Raw genomic sequence first — 22,240 nt, 5'->3', positions numbered from 1 at the left:
AAGCCTGCCCAGAGCTGTATGACCCGAGGCGTGGGCAATATAAGAACAATAATAGGAAGATGGACAAGTAGAGAGGAATTTCTGCCCAGGTTGTCCCTGGCTATGAGCATTTGAGCAGCTCTGAAAACAACAACTGTGGTACGTTCACGTCTCTTATGTGCAAGCATTGTGCTGCTCTTTTCCTGGCTATCTGTAGGTCTCGCAGAGGTCACCCCCAGCAAGACCTAAAATTGAACATGTCAAAAATGCATCAAAACGCACCGCAGTGCCTTTCAGATCTGGTCCAGAAAATGGTGTGAACCTGCCCAGAGTATGTAGAAGGCAGAGTGCACTTTCAGCAAAAAGATTTTAAAACGTTAAACTTTCTGAAATGTTTGCTATACTACAAAGCCAGAGATGCTTGCATCACTTGCATACGGTTGTGCATGGCTGCCCTTAAAGGACATGAACTGGGCAGCTTCAGACTAATCTGCAAAACTGTTTCTCTGACCATCACGGCTGCTTCATGTATTCCCACTGTTCATCTGAATGGTTTGTTTATTTCTTAACAACTCAAAGGATTCTCACTTAAGATTTTGCAAGAAGATTTCCGCCTTAATCTCATCTCTTGAGGTTTCACAAATTGCACTTGAAAATTGATTGGGCTTTTTAAAAGAATCCCCCCTGCCGCGCTGAGGTTTTTTTTTTAACTCAATGTAATAAGCTGTAAAGTTCTGTTCTGGCCAGCAAAAGCTCAGCCTGCTTTTGGGAACACATGTGGAGAAGTCTGAAAGGTAAATAAGTCATTTTACGAGTTAAATATAACATTTGGAACAAGGATTTCATCTTAGCAGCTGTCCAGAGGTATTGGGCACAGGCAAAGCATTAAAAAGTCATGAGGAAAAATCTAAATATTTGCAATGATTGTTGTTCAGGTGTTTCACAGTAGATGGACATCCCCCCGTGGTGTGAGTTAAAACCACTGCAAGGGATGCGACAGCTGACATTTAAATGCACAAAAATAAAGAATTTCAAATGACACAATGTCTAGTTTACTGGATAAGCAAGATTATTCCCCAGCACTTCTTTTTTTATATTAGTAGTAGAGGTACAATTAAAAGCTCAGGAAACAAGACCAGCAGACACAGAAAGACTTGCTTCCAAACAGAGTACAACCGGCACTGAAAAGTGAGACAAAAAATTACATTTTAAATCTGATTGGCATAACACAGACAGCTCTCATTGCATTACTCTGTTAAAATAGCAGGCACTGGCATGAGTGCAAAGACCACCTGCATTGTCATCCTGTCATACAGGCTCCGGATGTGGTCATCGCACATTATGCAGCATAATCCTGTGTTGCCTGTAAGTCAATGCAGGTCAGCAACACCGACATGCAACAAGTAATGAAAAATAACATGTATACAGTAGGGATGCGCCGAAACATAATCGGCCGAAAATGGCACTTTTGGCAAAATGCTGAAAGTGCAATTTTTTGGCCAAAATAGCAGTGCATCCCTGATTTCTCTTCCTCCCCACTGGGCGCTGCTCTGTGTCCCAGCAGGGAGGAGAGAAACTGAGCACCGTGAGCGGCCGGCGTCTTTCCTCCCACACCACTCAACCTACATACATTTTAATAAAAGTGAATAAAAAGTAATGTGGCGTATTGGTTAGCGCTTCTGCCTTGCAGCACTGGGGGTCCCCGGTTCGAAACTCGCCCAGGTCACTACAAGGAGCTTGCATATTCTCTGGGTACTCTGGTTTCCTCCCATACTCCAGAGACATGCTTGAAGGTTAATTGGCTCCTCTCTAAGTTGTCCCGTGTATGTATGCATGTGAGATAGGGACCTTAGATTGTAAGCTCCTTGAGGGAAGGGACTGATGTGAATGTGCAACTATGTAAAGTGCTGCGTAAATTGTCAGCGCCATATAAATACCTGTAATAAATAAATAAATAAACGTGTCTTCCTCAGGAGCACAAATAAGGATCTAACAGTAGCAAAGGTGTAGCGAATGACAGAATGCTTAGGTTAAGTTAATGGGACATCTTTAGCACAGCTGCAGAGTTTCTTGAATGGTCCATTTCACTTCTTGCCCAGTCCAGCAATTTCAAATATTGGGAGTTAATATTGGGGTTGCCCAGCGCAACTTAAAACACCCACCGGGCACTCGGACACCAGAGCTTAACAGCTGAGTACATAAGAGCGGTTACCAAAGAACTCACCAGCTCAGAAGAATAAAGCCAGGGGAATTTCTCAGCGAGCTGCAGAATCTATACCTGTCAAAACCTGCTTCTGAAAGCAATGACAGATGCCCTGGAACATTGCAACGCATTTTGACACTAGTAGCCATGTGATGGGAACATAAAAACCACCAAACATACCAAAGAACTCACCAGCTCAGAAGAATAAAGCCAGTGGAATTTCGCAGTGAGCTGCAGAATTCATCCCCGTCGAGACCTGCTTGACAACGCAATGGCAGCATGGCCCGGAACAGGAATTTCAAACAGTGTTTGACCATTTCTCAGCATTTGTTAGAATGTGGTCATGCGTGAACATTTTTTTTTTAAATCACGCTGCAATGCAGTGCAGGGACCTGGATAGGCTTTATTGAAACTTATTTTCTGCTTGCTGAATGTTCCTGTGCAATATACTACATCTCTAGCTACAAATCGGGCAATGAAAGGCCACATATACAGTTCAGTGTCATGCTGCAAACAGAACATTTCTACATGGAGAGATGGGACTTTCTGCCCCAATGATATCAAACAGAGCACAGGGTGGAGAACAATCTTTGAGAAGCACAAACTGCCGTGCATCATTTCATGTAATACTGCGCTCTGTTTGATATCATTGGGGCAGAGTGGCCCATCTCTCCATGTAGAAATATTCTGCTTTTTCCAATATTGCTTGGAACACAGAATTCGTCTTCACTGTGAGAAAATGTGTTCAGCATGATACTAAACTGAGCACGTGGTCCTATTTTTTTACGTTTACGGCCTATCTTCTGTTAGCCAACATGCATTGTACAGGAAGCCTGGTCATTATCTGTGACTGTTCACTCATGAGCAATTAATCACATTGATTTATTATGCATTGCGTTGCCTTTTTAGACATGACACTGCATTTTCTGAGGACCCCATTCAACTGGCATGAACATAACTACAAATCAATCCTTTTAATATACCGCATGCAAAATTCTGTCATCAGAAGCTGTACAGAAGAAGTCTTTGTTCAGACAAGTTCTGCTTTTATTTTAGGTGTACCTACTGCATAATACTGTGCCAGATGCTGGTTTATGGTGACTAGGCTGCATTTGATCCTACCCGGAATATGGTTGCTATAGGCAACAAAGTCACATTTCTATACCCAAGTTTTAAATCAGGGACGATGCTACATACACCATCCATAGCCTTTGCTGACAGTACGTGTCTATTTCCCTCTTGCATACTGAGCTCCTAGGGCACAGGGATGAATTCAATGAATTCTTATTTATAGGCTCTAATGTCAGTTATTTATTCAGATTTATGTACATAGGAGATATATTTTGATACACTGCCATGGGAAGTGTTCACTGAAGTCTCACATGCACAGCCAGGCTGAATGTGACCTACAGAAGGATTCACAAGAGATTAGAAGGATAATACAAGCCTGCAGCCATATTTTGGTAGCCTGGTTAATAAAGAATTTAAAATATTCTAATTTGCAGAATAAAAAGAAAAGGAGGAATCTATTTATACAACACAAAGCCATTACCTGTCTAAATTATATCAGTTTATATGTAAAGCAATCTAATATGTTACTGGCCTTTTGTCTAAGTCAAAGCTGCCACATTTGAAATTCTTAAGTAAACCACGACCGAACAATTTGCAGGATCTCACAGTGGACATTGATCAGTTTAAGATTTTTGTTTCCATCTGGCAGTCAAGCAGTCAGTGACTACAAATGCACAGCGTGGCATGTAAATCGATTGGGGGAGGAATTACTACAAAGCATTTTAGTATTTAAAAATGTCAGTGTGAAAAGTAGCAGAACATGAAAATTTCACCTTCCCATTAAATCAAAGCTTGGACAACTGTGTTCTGCTTGGATAGAAATGCAAGAGTAATAGAAGTTGCAGTGAAGTCAGGATGATGATTATCCAGACCACAGCCTCTATTATGTCAGCTCTACAATTGATCGGGCCAAGGCAGAATATGTATTAAATATAGGGAGTGTAAAATGTACAATTCGCAACACTTGTACAATTCTCAATGTCTCACGCCGTCTCTATAGATCGAGAGCTGAGTGATCACAACAGCGCAGCTTTTATTATCAACTTTATACATATACAGCTGTATATCTGCAGTGTAGGAGCTATGACATTGCAGAAAAAATATGTGTACTCATACAGGGACATGGACACTTATTAGAATTTAAACCCTTTCCCACCTCAAATTAAGTGAATATTTGCTAGACTCAACAATCCATAACTATATTTCTGGATCAGATATGACATTACTCCATGAGGCTAGCAGTCAGAGGGAGCAGTATTTGGTGATGTCACTACTGTACTGCTCACTTGTTTCTTCACTGGAGGCAAGGCTCACATGAGGAAGCAAACCCCTGCCTCTACCAAGATTGCCACCTGCCCACAGAGACACCGTGAAGAACAAGGCATGATAAGTCAACAATGGGAGAAAGATAACTGCAAGACGGCCACAGGCAATAGTGACTAGTTCTTGGCCCTCTGCTTGCCTTTTCTAGGCACAGCTTCCAAAGTTCAGCTTCTGTTTAATTTGAATATTTAAGCTTAGTGCAGGGCTGGACGAATCCCAGGAGACAGGTAACCAATACAGCTGGCACCTAAGCTTGGAGGTTTTCTCTAGTTGTTGTCAACCTTGCATCTATAAAAAACAAAAAACATCCTGGAAGGAAGAGACTGGCTGCTGGATTAAATATTCATTTGCCCACCCCTGGCTTAGTGTATGTTAAAGGGTTATCAAACCCTCACTTTTTTGCATACATCTACTGCTAGCAAGCAGTAGATATATGAAAAAACTTAAAAAAACAAACCTTTTCAAACAGGTTTAAACTTACCTGTGTCTTTGCCGCACACTCTCGTCTGAACATCTGAAAATGTCTCGGGCGGCCGCAAAGAATTTCGGGGCGGGGCGCATGCACAGTTCAGATGTTCGGCCGGGAGAAGAGGAGAGACACAAGGTAAGTGTATGGAGCAACGTGCACCCGCACAGACTCGTGGGACATGAGAGAAGGAGGACAGAGGGGTCAGAGCTGGATCGGAGACCAGCACCAGCGCTGGAGGGACAGCTAAAAATGACAGTAAGGAAGATGATCGGATTAAGAGGCATCATTTAAGCTAAGTCCTGACACTAACATTGGGGGGCGGGTGGGAATCCTTTAACTGCTTCCTTGGAGACCCCTGATGTCTCCATAAAGAGGACCTGTCACTTCTTTTGCTATCACATAAGAGGGTTTCTTAGCCCCCTATCTGATAGCAATAAAGTTAAGTGGAAGAAAAAATAGAAAAAAAAATTAAAGTTTCCCCCAAAAAATGTAAAGTTACACATAAAAAAGAATTAAAAAAAACAACTTTTTTAAAAAAGCTCCCACCCATACACGCATGCAAACATGCGTCATGTGCGCATGCCTACGAAAACGACGGTTGCGCCCATTACGCCACACGTTACATATCGCCGCGAACGTCGCAGTGAGAGCAATAATTCTAGGGCCATCAATCACTGATAACACTAAACTGATGAGCTGTAAAAGCTTTTCAAGCGTCGCCTATGGTCAATTTTGAGGATGGTAGTTTTTTGCGATTTCGCAGGTGCGCGCAATTTTTAAGCATGACATGTTTGGTGTCTATTTACCCGATGTGACCCCGTCTTTTATATTTTACCAAAATAATTGGGTAATAATAATTGTTTCACTAACAATGTAAAAAAAAAACAATTTGGGGACTTTTCCCGAAATATAGTCAAAAATAGAACCCCCCAGTGGTGATTAAATACCACCAAAAAAATGGTATAAAATCCATTTCAGTACAGCGTTGCATGACGGAATAAATGTCAGTCAAAGTACCGCAGTGCTGATTACTGAAAAATGGCCTTGCCAGGAAGGGGGGTATAAACACCTGGTCAGCAAGTGTCACTTTAAGAAAATATTCCCATACAATGGACCCCACCACCATCCTGAACTAAAAATAAGAAAGGAATCGATAAACATTCTGAAAGGTAACTTTTGAATGTACCATGCATGCAGGCTGGATACAGGCGCACACAAATACAAACATGTAGACACTGCAAGCACCACTAAACGATCTAATATTTCATAATAAAAAAGCAACAGCTTAATTTTTTTGTAACTAATGGGAAAGAATAAATGCCAAAATCTGTATTAATAGGAGCGCGGTCTGCAGAAGATCCCTGTGTTTGTTAAACAGAAGCTGCTCCATTAGCTGATAAATACTCCCAATGAGCGAGCAGATCAGCACAAGTAAACAGTGAAATAAATTATGCACAGTGGCTGGTTCGCTGCAATGGCCATTTCACAGTGTGGGATCTAGCAGAGTCATTAAAATGTGTACCTTACGCTGGCGATGCTTGGCGACTCCGCTCCCAGTCTGCATCTTTCTAGTTGATTGGCAACAATTTGTCTCTCCACCTCCAGCTCCCTGGTGAGACGTTCAAATTGCAGCTCCTGGAATTTCAAGAAAATGAGAATGAAGCCTCAGGTGATGTGGAAACACAATGCTTCATGCAAAGACAGGTGGGGACACAATAATCAGTCCTCCTCTGCCATACCCCATTTCTCTAATCCCACCCGCTAAACACATTTATTACGAGTTTTATAAAGCAGTACCATCCACCTCAAACCAATTTGGGCTGTCATTCAATGCAGCCATATTCAGGTGTAACAAGTTATGGCGAGTCATAACTGCTTATGAAAATAGAAGAGATAGAATATGTCAGCTCCAATGAGAGGCTTTTCAAACAGGTAGTGTTTTGCTCTAAGAAGATCCAAGCCAAATACATAATAAAACTCATAAAACATTTAACAATGTCATCTCAAATGTTGTCAATCTTCTTAAACATGCAGGTTTCATTAAAAAAAAATACCTGGTGATGCTGCCATTAAGCCCATTGTTTAATCACCTCCTGATATGGGGTGACAACTGTCTCCCAAATGTGCTCCTGCACTGTCACCCTGACTGATGCACAGGGGGGGAATGAGGACTCTGATGTGAAGAGGGGGTGAGAACTCTGACCTGAAGGGGGGCACATGATATGAAAGGCAGGTAAGGGGGGGGGGAAGGTAATTATTGGGGGAATTTATCAAAACTGCAGCAAATTCTGGACCAGATTTGCACTGCAACCAATCAGCTTCTCTGTCTCACTTACAAATCTTACCTGAGCAAACAGAAGAGAGATGCTGATTGGTTGCCATGGACTGCTCCAGATTCTGTGTGCTGCAGTTTTGATAAATTCCCCCCAATGTATTTTTTTTTTTGCATGAGGTCCCTCTTAAAATTAAAGGGGGGGCAAAAGAGTTTGCATACTTTTAAAGGGTGCCATGACTAAAAATAAGGTTGAGAAATGCTGTTTCAGTGTGGATGTAGCAGGTTGGTTGAAGCAGCACTTAAAAATGCAATGATATTTTAGTTTTAAGCCGTTATGAAGAACACATTGCTTGGTATTCCTCCACGACAGCACGGCGCAATGGTTCAGCAGCAACAGCAGTGTATCCACAGAAATTATTATAAACTGGTGCCGTTCTGTTACATCTTGTCTTAAAAAATGTCTTGCTTAGGGAAGTCTTTATTGAGGTGAGGTTTAAAAATGTCACAGAGTATTATATTCAGCGGTAATATAATCCATTTTATGTACTAGACTCTGTATCACTGTGCAAACAATAAGCATGTATTTTAAGATCAGCCTGTGTGCTCATTACACTTGATCCGGACCTTGGCTTGAAAAACGCAGGCAAAAAATAAAAAAGCAATCAAATGAATCTTCCCCGCTCCACATAAACCTTCCCCCCTTCACACACATGAATATTTGCATAAATCAGCCACTGAAGTCCAAATCTCCACCCATTACTGTCACTGATTCATTCATATACAGCCTGGTGGCTGGGAGAGATAGCTGAAATCCAGCGGAGGTAGCTGCAGCTGTACTGAGGGCGCACAATCCAGAATGCTATATTTTATCCAAATGATGTCCTGCCATTGTGTAAACACTGCAGTACTTAAAACCGGAGGGTCATTAAGAGATCGCTGGAAGAGCTACAACGTTAAAATTAATCTGTCATATGCAAAAGCAAAGTCATCCTGTTGTAAAGTCAATGAAAATATACAATTGCTTTAATGTTGTTAAATTCATGTTGATAACCAAACAGAGGAAGTTCAATTTTTTATTAAGTGAATCTTGGCTTTGTCCATACAGGGGGTGCTATAAGTTGCTGAGGATGATGAGGATTAAACCAAACCCGTGGATTTGCACTGAATGGGTAAAGTATGAGCTTGCTTTAGGCTGGCCATACAGTGTTAGAATCTTCACAGGAACCGGCTGAAATTCTAAAGATCGGGTCACACCATAATGTTGGGCTAAAGGCACAGTACCCATGCCTTTAATGCACACTATTGCATGGCGCAATGCACTGCCTAGGGATGCTGCGTTGCCAGTCATTGCACCCCAATACACCGCTCAGAGGGTGTGTGTTGCAGCACAACACACGGTACCATGATCCGTTTTGCTGAAAAAATTAGTACATATGTTCCTTTTTTCCTGTGCACTGCAAGGTACTGCAGTACCACCGCGCAGCAATGCACATTCACTGGGAGGCATTTTGGGTTGCCATTCAAAAGCATGGCAACACAACACACCAGTGGTGCACTATGCTGTGTGATAGCATGCACTATGTGCATGGGTACCAAGTCTTTAGCCAACTCTCAGGTGTAAACTGGATGGGTGGGCAGCCCTGCCAGCTCAACCGAAAAAGTTGATCACTCAATCAACTTTTGTCAAAGGAGCCGGGTCGAAAATTGACAGCCAAACAGTGACTGTTATAATACAATAGCCCGGTGGGGAAGATTTTTCCACCCACACTGCTTAGTGTGGTTGGAAGAAAGCTGTTCAAGAAATCTATGTAGCATATGTCCATTTTAAAGAAAATCTGTCACTACAAAGTGCCAATAAAAGATGCCCCATGTCAAAATAGTGGAACTTATCTCTGTTGCTGCCCGCGCCAAAAAATGCCACTATAATGAATATCTGCCTGATGTCTTTGGCACTAGCCAGAGTTTTGGCTTTCTGGTCCCCCTATAAGCTCAGTGGTTCTTCCCACCTACCCCAATGTGTTCTACAGTGATGTAGGGAGGAATCATTGAGCACATCAAGGGCCCAGGAGTATTCACCATCCTCTTTGCAGAGAGATCAATATTGGCACATATTGCTGCTAATATCATTTACTGTGTATTTTTTTTTTTTTTTTAATAAAGAAACATTACTTCTGAAATGTATAGCAGCAAGAAGAAACTAGAACGCTTACAAACTCCAGGCAGATCTTTTAATGGTAATCATTCCCAGGATTCAAGAGCCATAACCACTAAATCATCATAATATACAAACAGATTTAAGGGATGGATACAAATATAAACATTTTCAGCACATTCAGTTTTCAATGAATAAAATAGAAGTTGTTTTAACAAAGACTGTGAAATATTGAAAGGTACACTCCAGCCTAAACTGAAAATCAAGTCTTGATACATAAACACAGCCTACCTGCTCAACTCTTCATGTTTTCATCTGGATATTGCAAAAGGAAACCTGCCCTGCACTCCCTTTTTGTATATTATCTGGTAACACATCAGCTTGTAACTCTTGCCGTCTCCCACACACACACAAAAGACTAATGTAAAAACATTGTAGTACTAATAGGAAGGTGTTTCCGACAGCCACCAATCAGATTCAGACTTGACTTGGAAGCCTGAATGTGATTGGTTTTGCAGGAAGCAGTATGTGGATTTCACACAGGCTCTTCTACTGCCCTCCTACTGACCCTGCAAGGTGGCATGTGACTGCTGTGGGTGTGAAGAATTAAAGATAATTGTATTAAGGAAATATTGAATTCATTTTCTATTAATATTAAAACACAGTTATAGTTTGTTGGAATGCAAAATTAGCTCCCTGTTGGGATTCAGCAAGGAAGCCACAAAACAATTTCATGTCAATATTTTTGGATGATGGTGAGGCCTGCGGTGTGTTACAAGCCACTCCCGCCTGAAAAATGTTATTGGAAACATACCAGACCTGGGATGGGGAGCCAGAAGTGCTACACAACTCCTCACCTCCCATGGCTTCCCTGCTTTTAAGTGGCTGAGCACTATGGGAAATTTATTTGGCGTTTGTACTACTATATTTTTAGCTTTCAAGATACATATTTTAACCGTATTGGAATTTACAACAAAGCCTAAAAAAAAAAATAAGTTTTGCTTTAGTAATCTCAAAATGACCAAATATAAATGAGGAGAAGGCTAATTCAATCTAATAAGCGATATTCCACTTCGGGTTGGACAGTAATTGGATGCACCACATGCTGTTTTTACACTCTCAGACTCCAATTGTAACATTTGCACACAGCTGTTGATGTTGATCTCTTGGCAAAATATTATAATAATAATGATAACAATAATATGAAACATTCATTACAATTCCTGCAGCTCACGGACATGTCTTTATGTTTTATCCATTAAACCCCCCATAATGGTGGGGGAAAAGGAATTTAAAAAAAAGTGAATGGCTGGGCAAAAAAAACAAACAAAAAATGGTATGTGTTCTCTCACCTCCCGATCTACTGAGCCGACCTGTGACAGTTTATGAGGCGAGTGGAAATCACTCATGTCATAGTTCTCCTTTAATACATGCCTGCAATTTATGAACAATTTCCATGTTTTGTTGCTCTAAACCAGTGCAAGTACAGAAACATACCTGTTGGCGAAGAAATCCAAAGCGTAAAAGGAAAATAAAAACCTTTGTAATTCTCACTCACAGTAGAGATAATAATGTCAATTTGAAAGGGGCACTCACTGAGGCATGCTGGGAGTGGGATGGGTTATACTGGGCTATAGTAACAGCTTTGCTTTCCCTGTGTCCAATCTCCTGAAGGTGGCAATATAACCCAGTGGTCTAAGAACTCCATCATGCGTGTATTTTTGTATAATTAAGAAATACCCGTTGTTCCTCCCAGAAACCCAGTGAGCTCCTAACTTCCTGTAGCAAGCCAACACTGCCTCTGCTGCACTAAAATCCCAAACAGGGTTGACTGCCCTGCCAAGTACTACAAAGCCCAACTTGCTCAGGCGATAGTTGAAAAGTGCTCAATATTGCAAGCATCAGGCCTGGTGTCATTGTCCTAATTCTCAAGCTACCGCAAAATCATTTTGCAATGCACAAAATGGCCACCTTTATTGACAAGGATACGGAAACAATACCTGCCACCGTTCTTATATGATGAAAACTGAAGCCACAGAAAGCAGAGAGTAGATAGAGATGCATTTTTATAAATTATCTCAGTTTTAAAAGGGTCATTCCTATCATTCAGCAAGGGTTAGACTAATGCAGATTACATTTTCAACCCTGTCATTCTGAATATTTGTATCCATACTATTTTGTAGCGTGGGGTAAAGAGCCAGTTCATTATTTCTAAAAAGGTATGCAAGAGATGGCCCCATGTCAGTGGACCTTGGTAAGTCAAAGCATGTATGGAATACTGATGTACGATAAGCAAGTTCCCTCATTTCGTTTTGTGACATCCCTGGGTAAGAATCACACAGGATTAGATAACATCTTCAATCTGCTGTAACAGGAGATTATACAAAGGCTGAAGAAATTATCTTCTACAGATGCTTCCTGAAGGCCTCATTTATCAGAGTCTGTAATATAAATACAGTCTATGCTGTTCTATAGTCACCTAACAGATTCACATGCAACCTGGAAAATGACAGAATGAAATGGAAAACCTGATTTGTTGCTGTGAGGCAATATAGAAAGTCCGTATTTCAGACACATTGACAAATGAAGCCCTGGATCACAAACAGACAGTACTTGTGCTTAAGAACTCAAAGTGAAAGTGCATCACTAGCAGGACACAGGCACCCAGAGGTTTCTATAATTATACTTTAATATGCATCAATGTCTCACTCAAACTAACCCCTCTCATACCTTCCTACCGTATCAGCCTATGAGACCAACCATCATACTCCCCAGCAATGGGCAATGCCAACCATGAATTCAGCCCTACATCCGTCCTCAGAGAAGTAGGGAGCCTACAACCGCTGGCTTCCTCCTAAGAATGGTATTTGCCTGGTTGTATCTAGATTTAATACGTCTCAATCGCATCCCCTCCTAATAGATTGTAAGCTCTCACGTGCAGGGCCCTCCTACCTCCTGTACTGAAATTGTATTGTTATTTGTATTGTGTCCCTCAATTTTGTAAAGCGCTGCACAAACTGTTTGCGCTATATAAATCCTGAATAATAAATCGCAGACCCTGTAGAAAGCAAAATTGCAAAAGTGACAGAATCCTTTATCTCCAGGATGGTGCCTGGCCTGCAACCCAAACAACTGGAGGCTGCTGAAACATGATAGAAGCACACATGCACGCACCTGCTTAGCATCACAGCTGGGCTTGAAGCACATATAAAATGAGGCTGTAAGGCTGGGCACACACCTTACAACCATCGCAAGACTTCTGTCTTGCGATGGTTGTAAGGTACTTAAAAAAACGAACGATCTGCCTATCTTGCATAGGCAGATCGTACTTGCGATGATCGCAAGCCACGCCCCCTGAGGGGCGGGCTTCCGATGACCGCAATGCCGAACAGGCAGTGTGCGCTTGCGCACACTGGCCCGTACGGCTTTTATCGTACGAACATGCCACAAACCCGCCGAACATCGTACGATGCTCGACGGGTTTTCGAACATGTCCGTAAGTTAAAAGTCGTGCGACCTTACAGTAGTAGAGGTCGCACGGCTTCCACACACCTTACGATAATCGTACAATCGCGGGATTTCCCACAATTATCGTAAGGTGTGTGGGGACCTTAATGCAAGAAGATTGACTTTGGAATGCTTGTGTTAAAGCGGAACTCCAATTCTACCATAAACACGCAACTCATACATCATGTGATCATCACACCTGCTCTTTAATTCTCATTGTGCTAGCACTTTCTTATGGATTAAATCTTCATTTCCAAATACCAATCTATCCTTCCCTTCAATACAACTTTCAGCTGTGCCCATCAGCGGCTAAGAGAAAGGGGAAGAAACACCGGAGCAGTCATGTGACTGCAACTTTTTACTTCAGTTCTGAAGACCTGTTTAAAAGGAGAACTATGAGGCGAGTGATTTTCACTCAACCTCATAGTTGGAGCCAACGTGTGACAATGAGACTGTCACAGGTCGGCTCAATAGATTCGGAAGTGAGCGAACACATACCGTTGCTCACTTCTCGATCCTGACTGTCACTCACGCTTCCCTGCAGGGATTCTCCCCTCCACGATCCTCCAGCGCTGAATGGAGAAACGAACAGGAGAAGGGGTGGGTACAGCTGACTCTGCCTCTAGATATGCAGAGCAAGCTGTCAATCACGCAGCTGGGTGGATCTCTACAGTAATGTCAGGATCCATCCCGGCTGTGGCGGTCTTATTATACCGCGAGCTGTAGTTCGCGGTATACTGAACTTTGGGTCACAGGAGGACGCTAGTTTATGTCCTCCTGTGACCCTGAGGAGAACTATGGGGAAAAACACTTACCCCATAGTTTAAACCGCTGTCAAAGTGGGTTTTTAGAAAAAAAACTTTTTGCCTATATCTACTGCTAGATAGCAGTAGATATAGGGAAAAAATTGGAGGCTTTAGAACCCCTTTAAGCCTGTACGTGTTTTCTTTTCCATTTCAGAGATCACCTTTTTTGAAATTTAAGTGCAACACACAAGATCGTGTATAACCTGAAATAAATTCAAACGTTGCACATTCCATTCAGCTGCATGTAATCCATCAACACAACAATATATAATACGTCTGCTCTTACAATATAGACATTAATCTGAACCTAAACCGGATTCTGTGGAAACTTTAGAGCCCCTCCATTCCTGTATCAAACAATTGAGAAAATATCTGTAAAAAAAAGTCAAGGCAACTGGACCTGCTGTATTTTTCTTGAAGACATTTCACTGGTTATCCAACCAGCTTTCTCAATTCAGAATAACTTGTACAAAAATAGAAGAGCCAAACCCTCTGGTCAGGATTCAACAGTATACCTAAAAGGAAAAAGGCCACTCCTTTGAATACACTCAAGTACGCATCCTAGACTGGGAGAAGAGGTGTGAAAGATGCCATTTATGTAAAAATGGAGGGGGGGGGGGGGGGGACATCTATTGTCTGCCGCATACAATGCTGTTTTAACACCTCCTAGCTCCAATTATGCAAATGCAAACACCTGATTGTGACTGACAGAATATGTGGATTGGAGCAACATTCACCATATTTATTCCCAGAGGATTTTTGTACAAGTCAATTCTGAATTGAGAAAGCTGGTTGGATGACCAGTGAAACGTCTTAAAGAAAAATACAGCAAGTCCAGTTGCCTTGACTTATTTTTTACAGATATACCATGACCTGGATGAATGAGAACCTTCACAAACAATTGAGAAAATACTTTGTCAGTAGCTCCAGGGTTCCCTCCAACTGTCCACAGTCATAGTAGGAAGGATAAGTGCTCCCCATCAAAGTTCAGTATCAGGCAGAGCCTTCATATAATCTGATGCAATTGATGGAGGTGCCCTCCGCACACCTTTCAGCAGTCCCGGCCAACAATCAAATAAATGGTGCTCGAAGTAACTTCACGGATGGCACCGTGCAAAACACAAGATTGAAGAAAATAGGTCACCAGCACTCCATAAGTTAAAATGAATGAGTCCTTTTAATGGACAATGATGTCACAGAAATCCAAAGAAGGGACCCTGTGTGGCCCCGAAACGTCGGCTCATGTTGGATTTCTGTGACATCATTGTCCATTAAAAGGACTCATTCATTTTAACTTATGGAGTGCTGGTGACCTATTTTCTTCAACCTTCATATAATCTCACTGTTGTTCAGCAAGCATTACACCACAACGCAAATTGCTGAGCACCTCCTGGAAATGTTACATGGCTAGCGATCATGCCGATCCAAATGCTTCAATAGGTCAGTCAATGGAATTCTGACTTCAACTGCTGTGTAGCTTTTGTAGGTCAATCCAAAATCAGAAGCCTGAGGATGGACACCACAGCCAGGCAACTACCACTTTCAAAAAGATTAACAGCAGGAGCCTACATATGAAAGGTTTTCTTTATTTCTGAAAGTAGATTCCAATACTGAATCAATTTGCTGCTCCATTCCACATAAAGTTATCCATTTCCATGATAGCTTCCTATTTCACCAAGTCAGGTTAAACCCCCACATAATGCTGTGAGAACATTATACATAAAAGGTAACAGAATCAAAGTAATCCAAAGATTCCAGTCCTTGCACTTGTATTACTACAACAATAAAAATATGTGCTTTATTGGATCCTTTCAGTAGTAATGAGTCCTGAATTAAGCAAAATAAAAAAACACACAGAACCTCTTGAGTGGGAAGACACCACAGCTCACACATTTGTCAAATGAGATTAGTTTTATTAATGCTTGTTACAATGATTCATTAACCGGAGGTGTAAAGCAAAGCACTGAAAGCATGTATGAGGAATGCAGCTGTATTTCAATGTGTTATGTAATCTGCTAATCACACCAACAAAGACTAGGCCTAACATTTCTTGTGATGCATAAGCATGTGTTCTACTGCCATTTCCTCAAATAGTACGCTTTCATAAGACAGAGATGGATATTTGTCTGGCACTACAATTCCCACCATCATGACTCTAAGAGTCATGCATGAGCCTCATGGGGCTTGTTGCACAACATATGGAGTGCTGACATTGCCTAATATATTTGTTCAACCCACCGGCCACTGTCAGAATACACAAACAGAGAGCAGCTCATTGGCTGCCGGCTTTGTTCGTGTGATGATTTTCGCACCTCCTCCTTCAATCAGCTGATCAAGGGATGCCAGCCAGCAGCAGCACCCATTGTGCGAAAAAAATGCCCGGGTGCACATCCATACAAATCCAAAGTACCAACGTAAATATAGAGGCACTCACAGATCTTGCAGCGGAGAGAAGACAAAGAATTGGCCTTGTATTGCCAATGTTTTGTGGAGCTCAGTCCATCTTTCTCAAAATATCTTGTCTTAGTTTCCTGCAGAATCATTTTCTGCCCTGAGCACTGGCCCTGATATCCTGTTTTATGGTGTCTCCTTTCCTTTGCAGGGTCCTATGAAGCCAATCTTGTGCATCAGTAAGCTGTGTGCATCTCCACAAACACAGCAAGGTAAGATACTCCCCTGCTATGCTCCCCTCTCCTCCTTCCGCTAGGTGGAAAGCTGCTGGAGACTGCTCTGTCCCCTGTGATCTTGTACAGGACAGGACGTTCAGGGAAGCTGAGCAAATTGAGTTAGTGCCAAGCTGATCAGGAAACATGATGCCTTTGCTTGGGGGGAAAAATAAATATTGTGCTGGGCGATGTATATTTGTTTGATCTGAATTCATTATTGAAAAAGGTTTGAGTTTAATACTCCTCTGGGTATGATACCCATTTTATTGAGAAAGCACTATAAAGAATGATAGAGCAACAGAGACAACTGGGAAAATTAGAAATGTACATCTGTGTGCTACACGTCAAGAAACCCTAGTATGCATATTAAATGCAAACATATAGAAGTGCACAGCTTTTGCCAGCAGCTATTTGGTATTTAAACACTGTCACCAATCTGTCAAGCTTAATCAAAATGAACCCAAGAAAAAATATTGGCAGTCCCACACAACCAGATGTATCTTCTGAACCACATTAAAAGGGTTGTGTGGACTGAAGGCAAAATGTTAACTCTATAAAGAATTTTAACGAGTTTCAGTAAGGAGCAAACGGAGTATTTAGAAGCCATGAGGGAAGCTGGGGTTTCCTTTTAAAGTGTATTTACGGTCAAAACTAAAGATAAATGTGTTTTCTTTATTGAAGTTCCATCCTACTTCTAATAGCCATATTGAGCTAGACGTTTGAGAACTTACTTATTAAAGATGCCCATAGGATGAACTTCCTCAAAGCGCGGGCAGCCTTTCACTCAGCCTTGTGAATGTATTCTTGCGCCACAGCTCTCACAGAGCCTTCTGTACTACAACTCGACGTCTGAACAATGTAACATAATCAGTGCTTGCTGGAAGCAATGTATGATGGGATATCTAGTCTGGAGAAAATGGAGATTATATCAAGTCAAGCAGCAGGGAAAGCACACTGGGAATCCAGGAAGTTGTTGAAAGTGTTTTTCAAGTAAGCTTTGATTGCAATATCAAAAGCAACTATATTATGCATTCATATAGCAATGCTTACATTATAACAGGAAAGTATATGCTGGGTGTTTAGAACTCCTTTATTTAACCACTTCCCGTCCGCCGATCGTCGAAAGACAGCCGGACGGGAGTCTGCTGAATGCGGGTGGGCGTGATTCAAGTGAGGGTGCGCGCCCCCCCCTCCTTACCTCTGGTCGCCGTCGCTGCCCCCGCGATCCCGGGCGTCCATCTGTCCCAGGCGATGTGGCTCTGTTCACTGAGAATGGAGGGAGATCAGTCTGCGATCTCCCTCCGCTCTCCTCCCGGTCTTTGAATGCAGGAAGTGATGTATATTACATCACTTCCGCATTCCTCTGTCACTCTCCGGTACAGAAACCGGAGAGAAGCTGATGAAGCAGATCTGTGCTTCATCAGCTTCTCTGGGGCTCCCTAGGTGACATTAGGGGTCTTAGAGACCCCTGATGTCTCCATGAAGGGGACCTGTAACTGTAATTTATCACATAGGAGCACCATATGTGATAACAATAAAGTGTAAAAAAAAAAATGCTCATAATATAAATACAAATTTACATACACAAAACAAAAAACACAACATTTTTTCAAAGTCCCCCTCTCCCACATAGATGCACAAAAATGCGTTACATTCGCCTACGCGCAAAAACGGTGATTGCTCCAATTATGCTGCACGTGTTACATATCACCACGAACGCTGCAATGAGAGCAATAATTTTAAGGCCATCAATCACTGATAACACTAAACGGATGAGCGGTAAAATCTTTTAAAGCGTCGCATATGGCAAATTTTGGCTATGGTGTTTTTTTGCAATTTTGCGGGAGCGCGCAATTTTTTAAGGCTTGACATGTTTGGTGTCTATTTACCTGACGTGATCCCGCCTTTTATATTTTACCAAAAAATTGGGTAAAGATAATTGTTTTCTAAAATAATTTTTTTTAAAAATATTCTGTACTTTTTTTGTTATATAAAAAAAAATAAAACCCCCAGTGGTGATTAAATACCACCAAAAGAAAGCTCTATCTGTCCCCAAAAAATGGTATAAAATTCATTTCAGTACAGCGTTGCATGACGGAATACACGTCAAAGTACCGCAGCGCTGAATACTGAAAAATCACCTGGACAGGAAGGGGGTGTAAACACCCCGGTCAGCAAGTGGTTAAAGGAGTAGTATTGGGAGAGTAAAATATACTCTTCCCAATACTTTGAGCCTCGCATGCGACACTGCAGCTGTCACACACCGGCTCTATAGGTCGGGAGCTCAGCACTGAGCAATCACAAACCACTGACCACTTAGCTCACAGCTTCTCCCTGCAGAGAGCGGTGACAGTCAGCTACCGCCCTGCCCCCCGCAGGGTTCCCCCCTCCCCTCTCTGTTCCTACACTGCTTATTGGAGTGACAGGCAGGAGAAGGGGCAGGCATAGCTGGCAATGGCTCTGGCTCTAGAGAAGCAGAGGCAGTTGACAATCAGGCAGTGGGGTGAATCCCGACAATATTGTTTAGATCTTTCCCAGCTGCAACGCGGCTCTGCGTTGTCAGCACATAGTGGGCAGTGGCATGTTAAATGCTGACTTTGGGTCACAGGAGGACATTAGTAAATGTCGTCCTGTGACCCAAAAGAGAGCTTAAGACCAAAAAAAGGTTTGGCTATAGTTCTCTTTTAAGTGCAATAGATAAGATCATCCATCTGTTAAATGAGGTAGTAAAGTGAATATGAAGCCACATTTTTTATACCATCTGTTTGTCATGGAGACCATTTTCTCTGATACAGAAAGTGACAGTAGATCCAAAGTTTCAGAGCTGTCAGGGATAAATCAATAAAGACTCCTTTTAAGCCAGCTAGAGAATTTAGTTTGAAAAAAATGTTTTGTTTTTAGGAATGTTTGTTTGATTTTCTAATAGTTAACTGGGTCAACTTAATAGTTGTTAATGACTGTAGTAAAAAGGGGGAAAAAAATGGTTAAGGTGGAATTTTGCATTCCAACAAATGAAATGCTACCAGTAAAATGTGTTTTTTGTTTGGGAAACACCATTTATTTAAAAAAAATGAATGTTAAAATAAAATCAAATGACATTTGTCAAGTCTCTGATGGCATTACCCAATGTTCTAACGAGATGTTTCATATGACCTACCAATGTATGGCCAGCTAAACATGGAACTTCCTCTTTTCTTTTACTTCCTGTTGTGACTCCGGGAAGGGAAATCTCTCGAAGGGGCAGAGAAAGCAAGTAAATAAAAGCAAAAAAGGCTTGGGTATTACTATTCCCTACTCTATAGAACATTAAAAAGAAAAGTTTTGTCTTTGCATACACTTTAAAGGGAAACTTTACCCTTAACTTTTAAATTACGTCAGAGGAGCCTTTAGAAATGTTTAGTGACAATCTAATAACAGATACGTCTACATAATTGCTGGCTTTTTCTTCCTTGCTTACCTTATTTTACTTTTTCTCCCCATTCTTCTCACAGTGGCAATTTCATTTTCAATTCATTCATCTCCCTTTACTTCCTGGAACTCTGACACATGTGAATAGAACATGTGACCATGTGCATCATCTCACAAAAATGCCTTTCCCCGAGATCGCAAGAGATTTTGCAGTTTACAGATGTGATTTCGTAAGAAATGCGCTGTGATGTAAACCTTCCCAGGATGCATCTCTTAGGCACTTAGGCATGGGCTGCATCACTAATGCCCAAGAGGACCATGAAGTAGAGAAACAGTCGTTGTAAGTAAAAGAAAAATATGTTTATTTAACTAATGAATGTAAGACTATTTCATATCAGCATGCAGAGCTGAATGCTGATGTGATTTTTACTGAAAGGGGTTATAAGTACACTTTAGGTATGAATAAGCAAAGGATACATTAACTTTACTAGTTTACCTCCTCCCTCCACACAAATCTACTGTGGGTACTAGAAGATGAAACCGAACCCTAGAAATGCTTAGATCTCTAAAAGGAACAACAATACTTACTCCAGAAAACCTAAAAATGCATTATATCCCAGAGGTTGGACAAATTAATATGGAATACTGGCCAATCTGTCCAATCCAGGAGGCAGCTGGATTTTTTTTACTGCTAGGAGCCAGCTCCATTGATAACTAGAGAAAACCTCAAAAGTTAAGGATCAGTTCATTTTTAAAGCAACACTAAAAATTCAGGAGTCAAAATGCATTTCAGAACCTTAACTATTAGCAATACTGTAATATATTTGTGTATCACTCGCCTGAAGATCTAAAAATCATCTCTGAATTCATGCCGACACTGCCCTTCCTTCTGGAGGGGGGCTACTTTTGTTCCCCATGGTCCCTGTGTGTGTTGTAAAGTAGCCATCACTCCAAGCTCACTCCCGTGATGGACTACAATCTCAATACAAATGAGTAAACTAAACCTGAGATTGTAGTCCATCACGAGAGCAAGTTGGGAGCTTGGTGGCCACTTTACCACATACACAGGGACCATGGGTAACAAAAGTAGCCCCCATCCAGAAGGAAGGTGTCAGCACCAATTCAGAGATGATTTGAGGATCTACAGCCGAGTGATACACAAATAAGATAAATTTTTGTTAATAGTGAAAGTACCTGAAATGTATTTTTAAGATTTAACCCCTGACTTTAGTGTCACTTTAAGGAGCACTGGCTACCTAGCTCCTGGGATTTGTCAAGCCCTGTTCTAACCTATTTTAAAATAGTAACTTTAAAGAATATATTGTTTCAAATAATGAAGGTTATAAGTAAACTGATGTTGTCCCTTTAAATGTGCAGCCCGATACTTGGACAACAATTTAGCATGTTAGCAGAAAGAACGCAGTATAGCAAAGGATTCCAAATGCTTCTGGCTGAAGAACAGAATCCAGAGGACTTGCTCCTAGTAAGAGATATCTACATGTTTACAATATTTCTAAACAGCAGGAGCAAACTGTTTTACTAAGAGACGTGATATTACACATTCTACAGATTATAATATTTCAGACTCACAAGTTCACAGCTTACGGGGTCCCTCCAGCGACTCCTATGACAGCTCTATGTCTGGCTCAACTTTTTTCCGCCTATTGTTTAACAAACATCCTGTAAGCTGTGTGGAGAGCAAACCGAAATCCAAACAGAACGGCAGAAATGTTTCTTTCTCATCTTCGTGTGAAAACAACTCAGGTCAATTAAAGCAACGCATACAAATAAGGAAGACCTTAAACAAACCCAGACTGGAGGAGATTATTTGCTTTAAAAGGATTCTATTTTGTGGAGACTTTAGTTTGTGTTAGAGCGTGCTCAGATCATTCAGGTTATTCTTCCCTCTTAACGAAAACAATTGTGTGCTCTCAAGGAGGAAACATTTTGCTTTGTAAAATATACCTGAAAGTCATTTTTCATGTTACTTTTATGTTTTTATATTGCTAAATGTTCCTTTTTTTTACAGGATCGTACTTAGAGTTATAGATTCTTCCCATATAGCTGCCACGATACACAGCAGGACTACTCCCAATGAGAGGAACGATAAAGAACAATCACTGCAAAGCAATACCAAGCACAGGCTGCATATGAAATGAGAAAGTAAGTTTGCCTCCATGTACAAAGAAAAAAAAGTTATAAATATCTTCTGTACACACGCGCTGCACTGTGAGCATCTTAACTGCTGACAAGCCTGCAGGAATGCAGGAGCAATTCCAGCAGTGTATATATATATATATATATCACGTCAAAAAACTTTTTACTGGACTAATACGGCTTACATACATACATACATACATACATATATATATATATATATA

At 41.3% G+C, this 22,240-nt stretch overlaps 1 protein-coding gene across 4 annotated transcripts in view; it reads right to left on the bottom strand.

Moving 5' to 3' along the window:
- Window positions 1–22,240, bottom strand: part of PKP4 (plakophilin 4) — a 272,781-nt gene that overhangs the window by 130,879 nt on the left and 119,662 nt on the right. For all 4 annotated transcript variants that reach the window (XM_018553154.1, XM_018553156.1, XM_018553157.1 and 1 more), the window contains exon 3: window positions 6,568–6,680. In XM_018553154.1, coding sequence (XP_018408656.1) covers window positions 6,568–6,680 — 113 coding nt within the window. The remainder of the gene's footprint in view (window positions 1–6,567; window positions 6,681–22,240) is intronic.

Source organism: Nanorana parkeri, unplaced genomic scaffold (genome assembly GCF_000935625.1).
Source record: "Nanorana parkeri isolate BGI_ZX_2015 unplaced genomic scaffold, ASM93562v1 scaffold112, whole genome shotgun sequence".
NCBI lineage: Eukaryota > Metazoa > Chordata > Amphibia > Anura > Dicroglossidae > Nanorana > Nanorana parkeri.
This window is presented reverse-complemented; position numbering and strand designations above follow the sequence as displayed.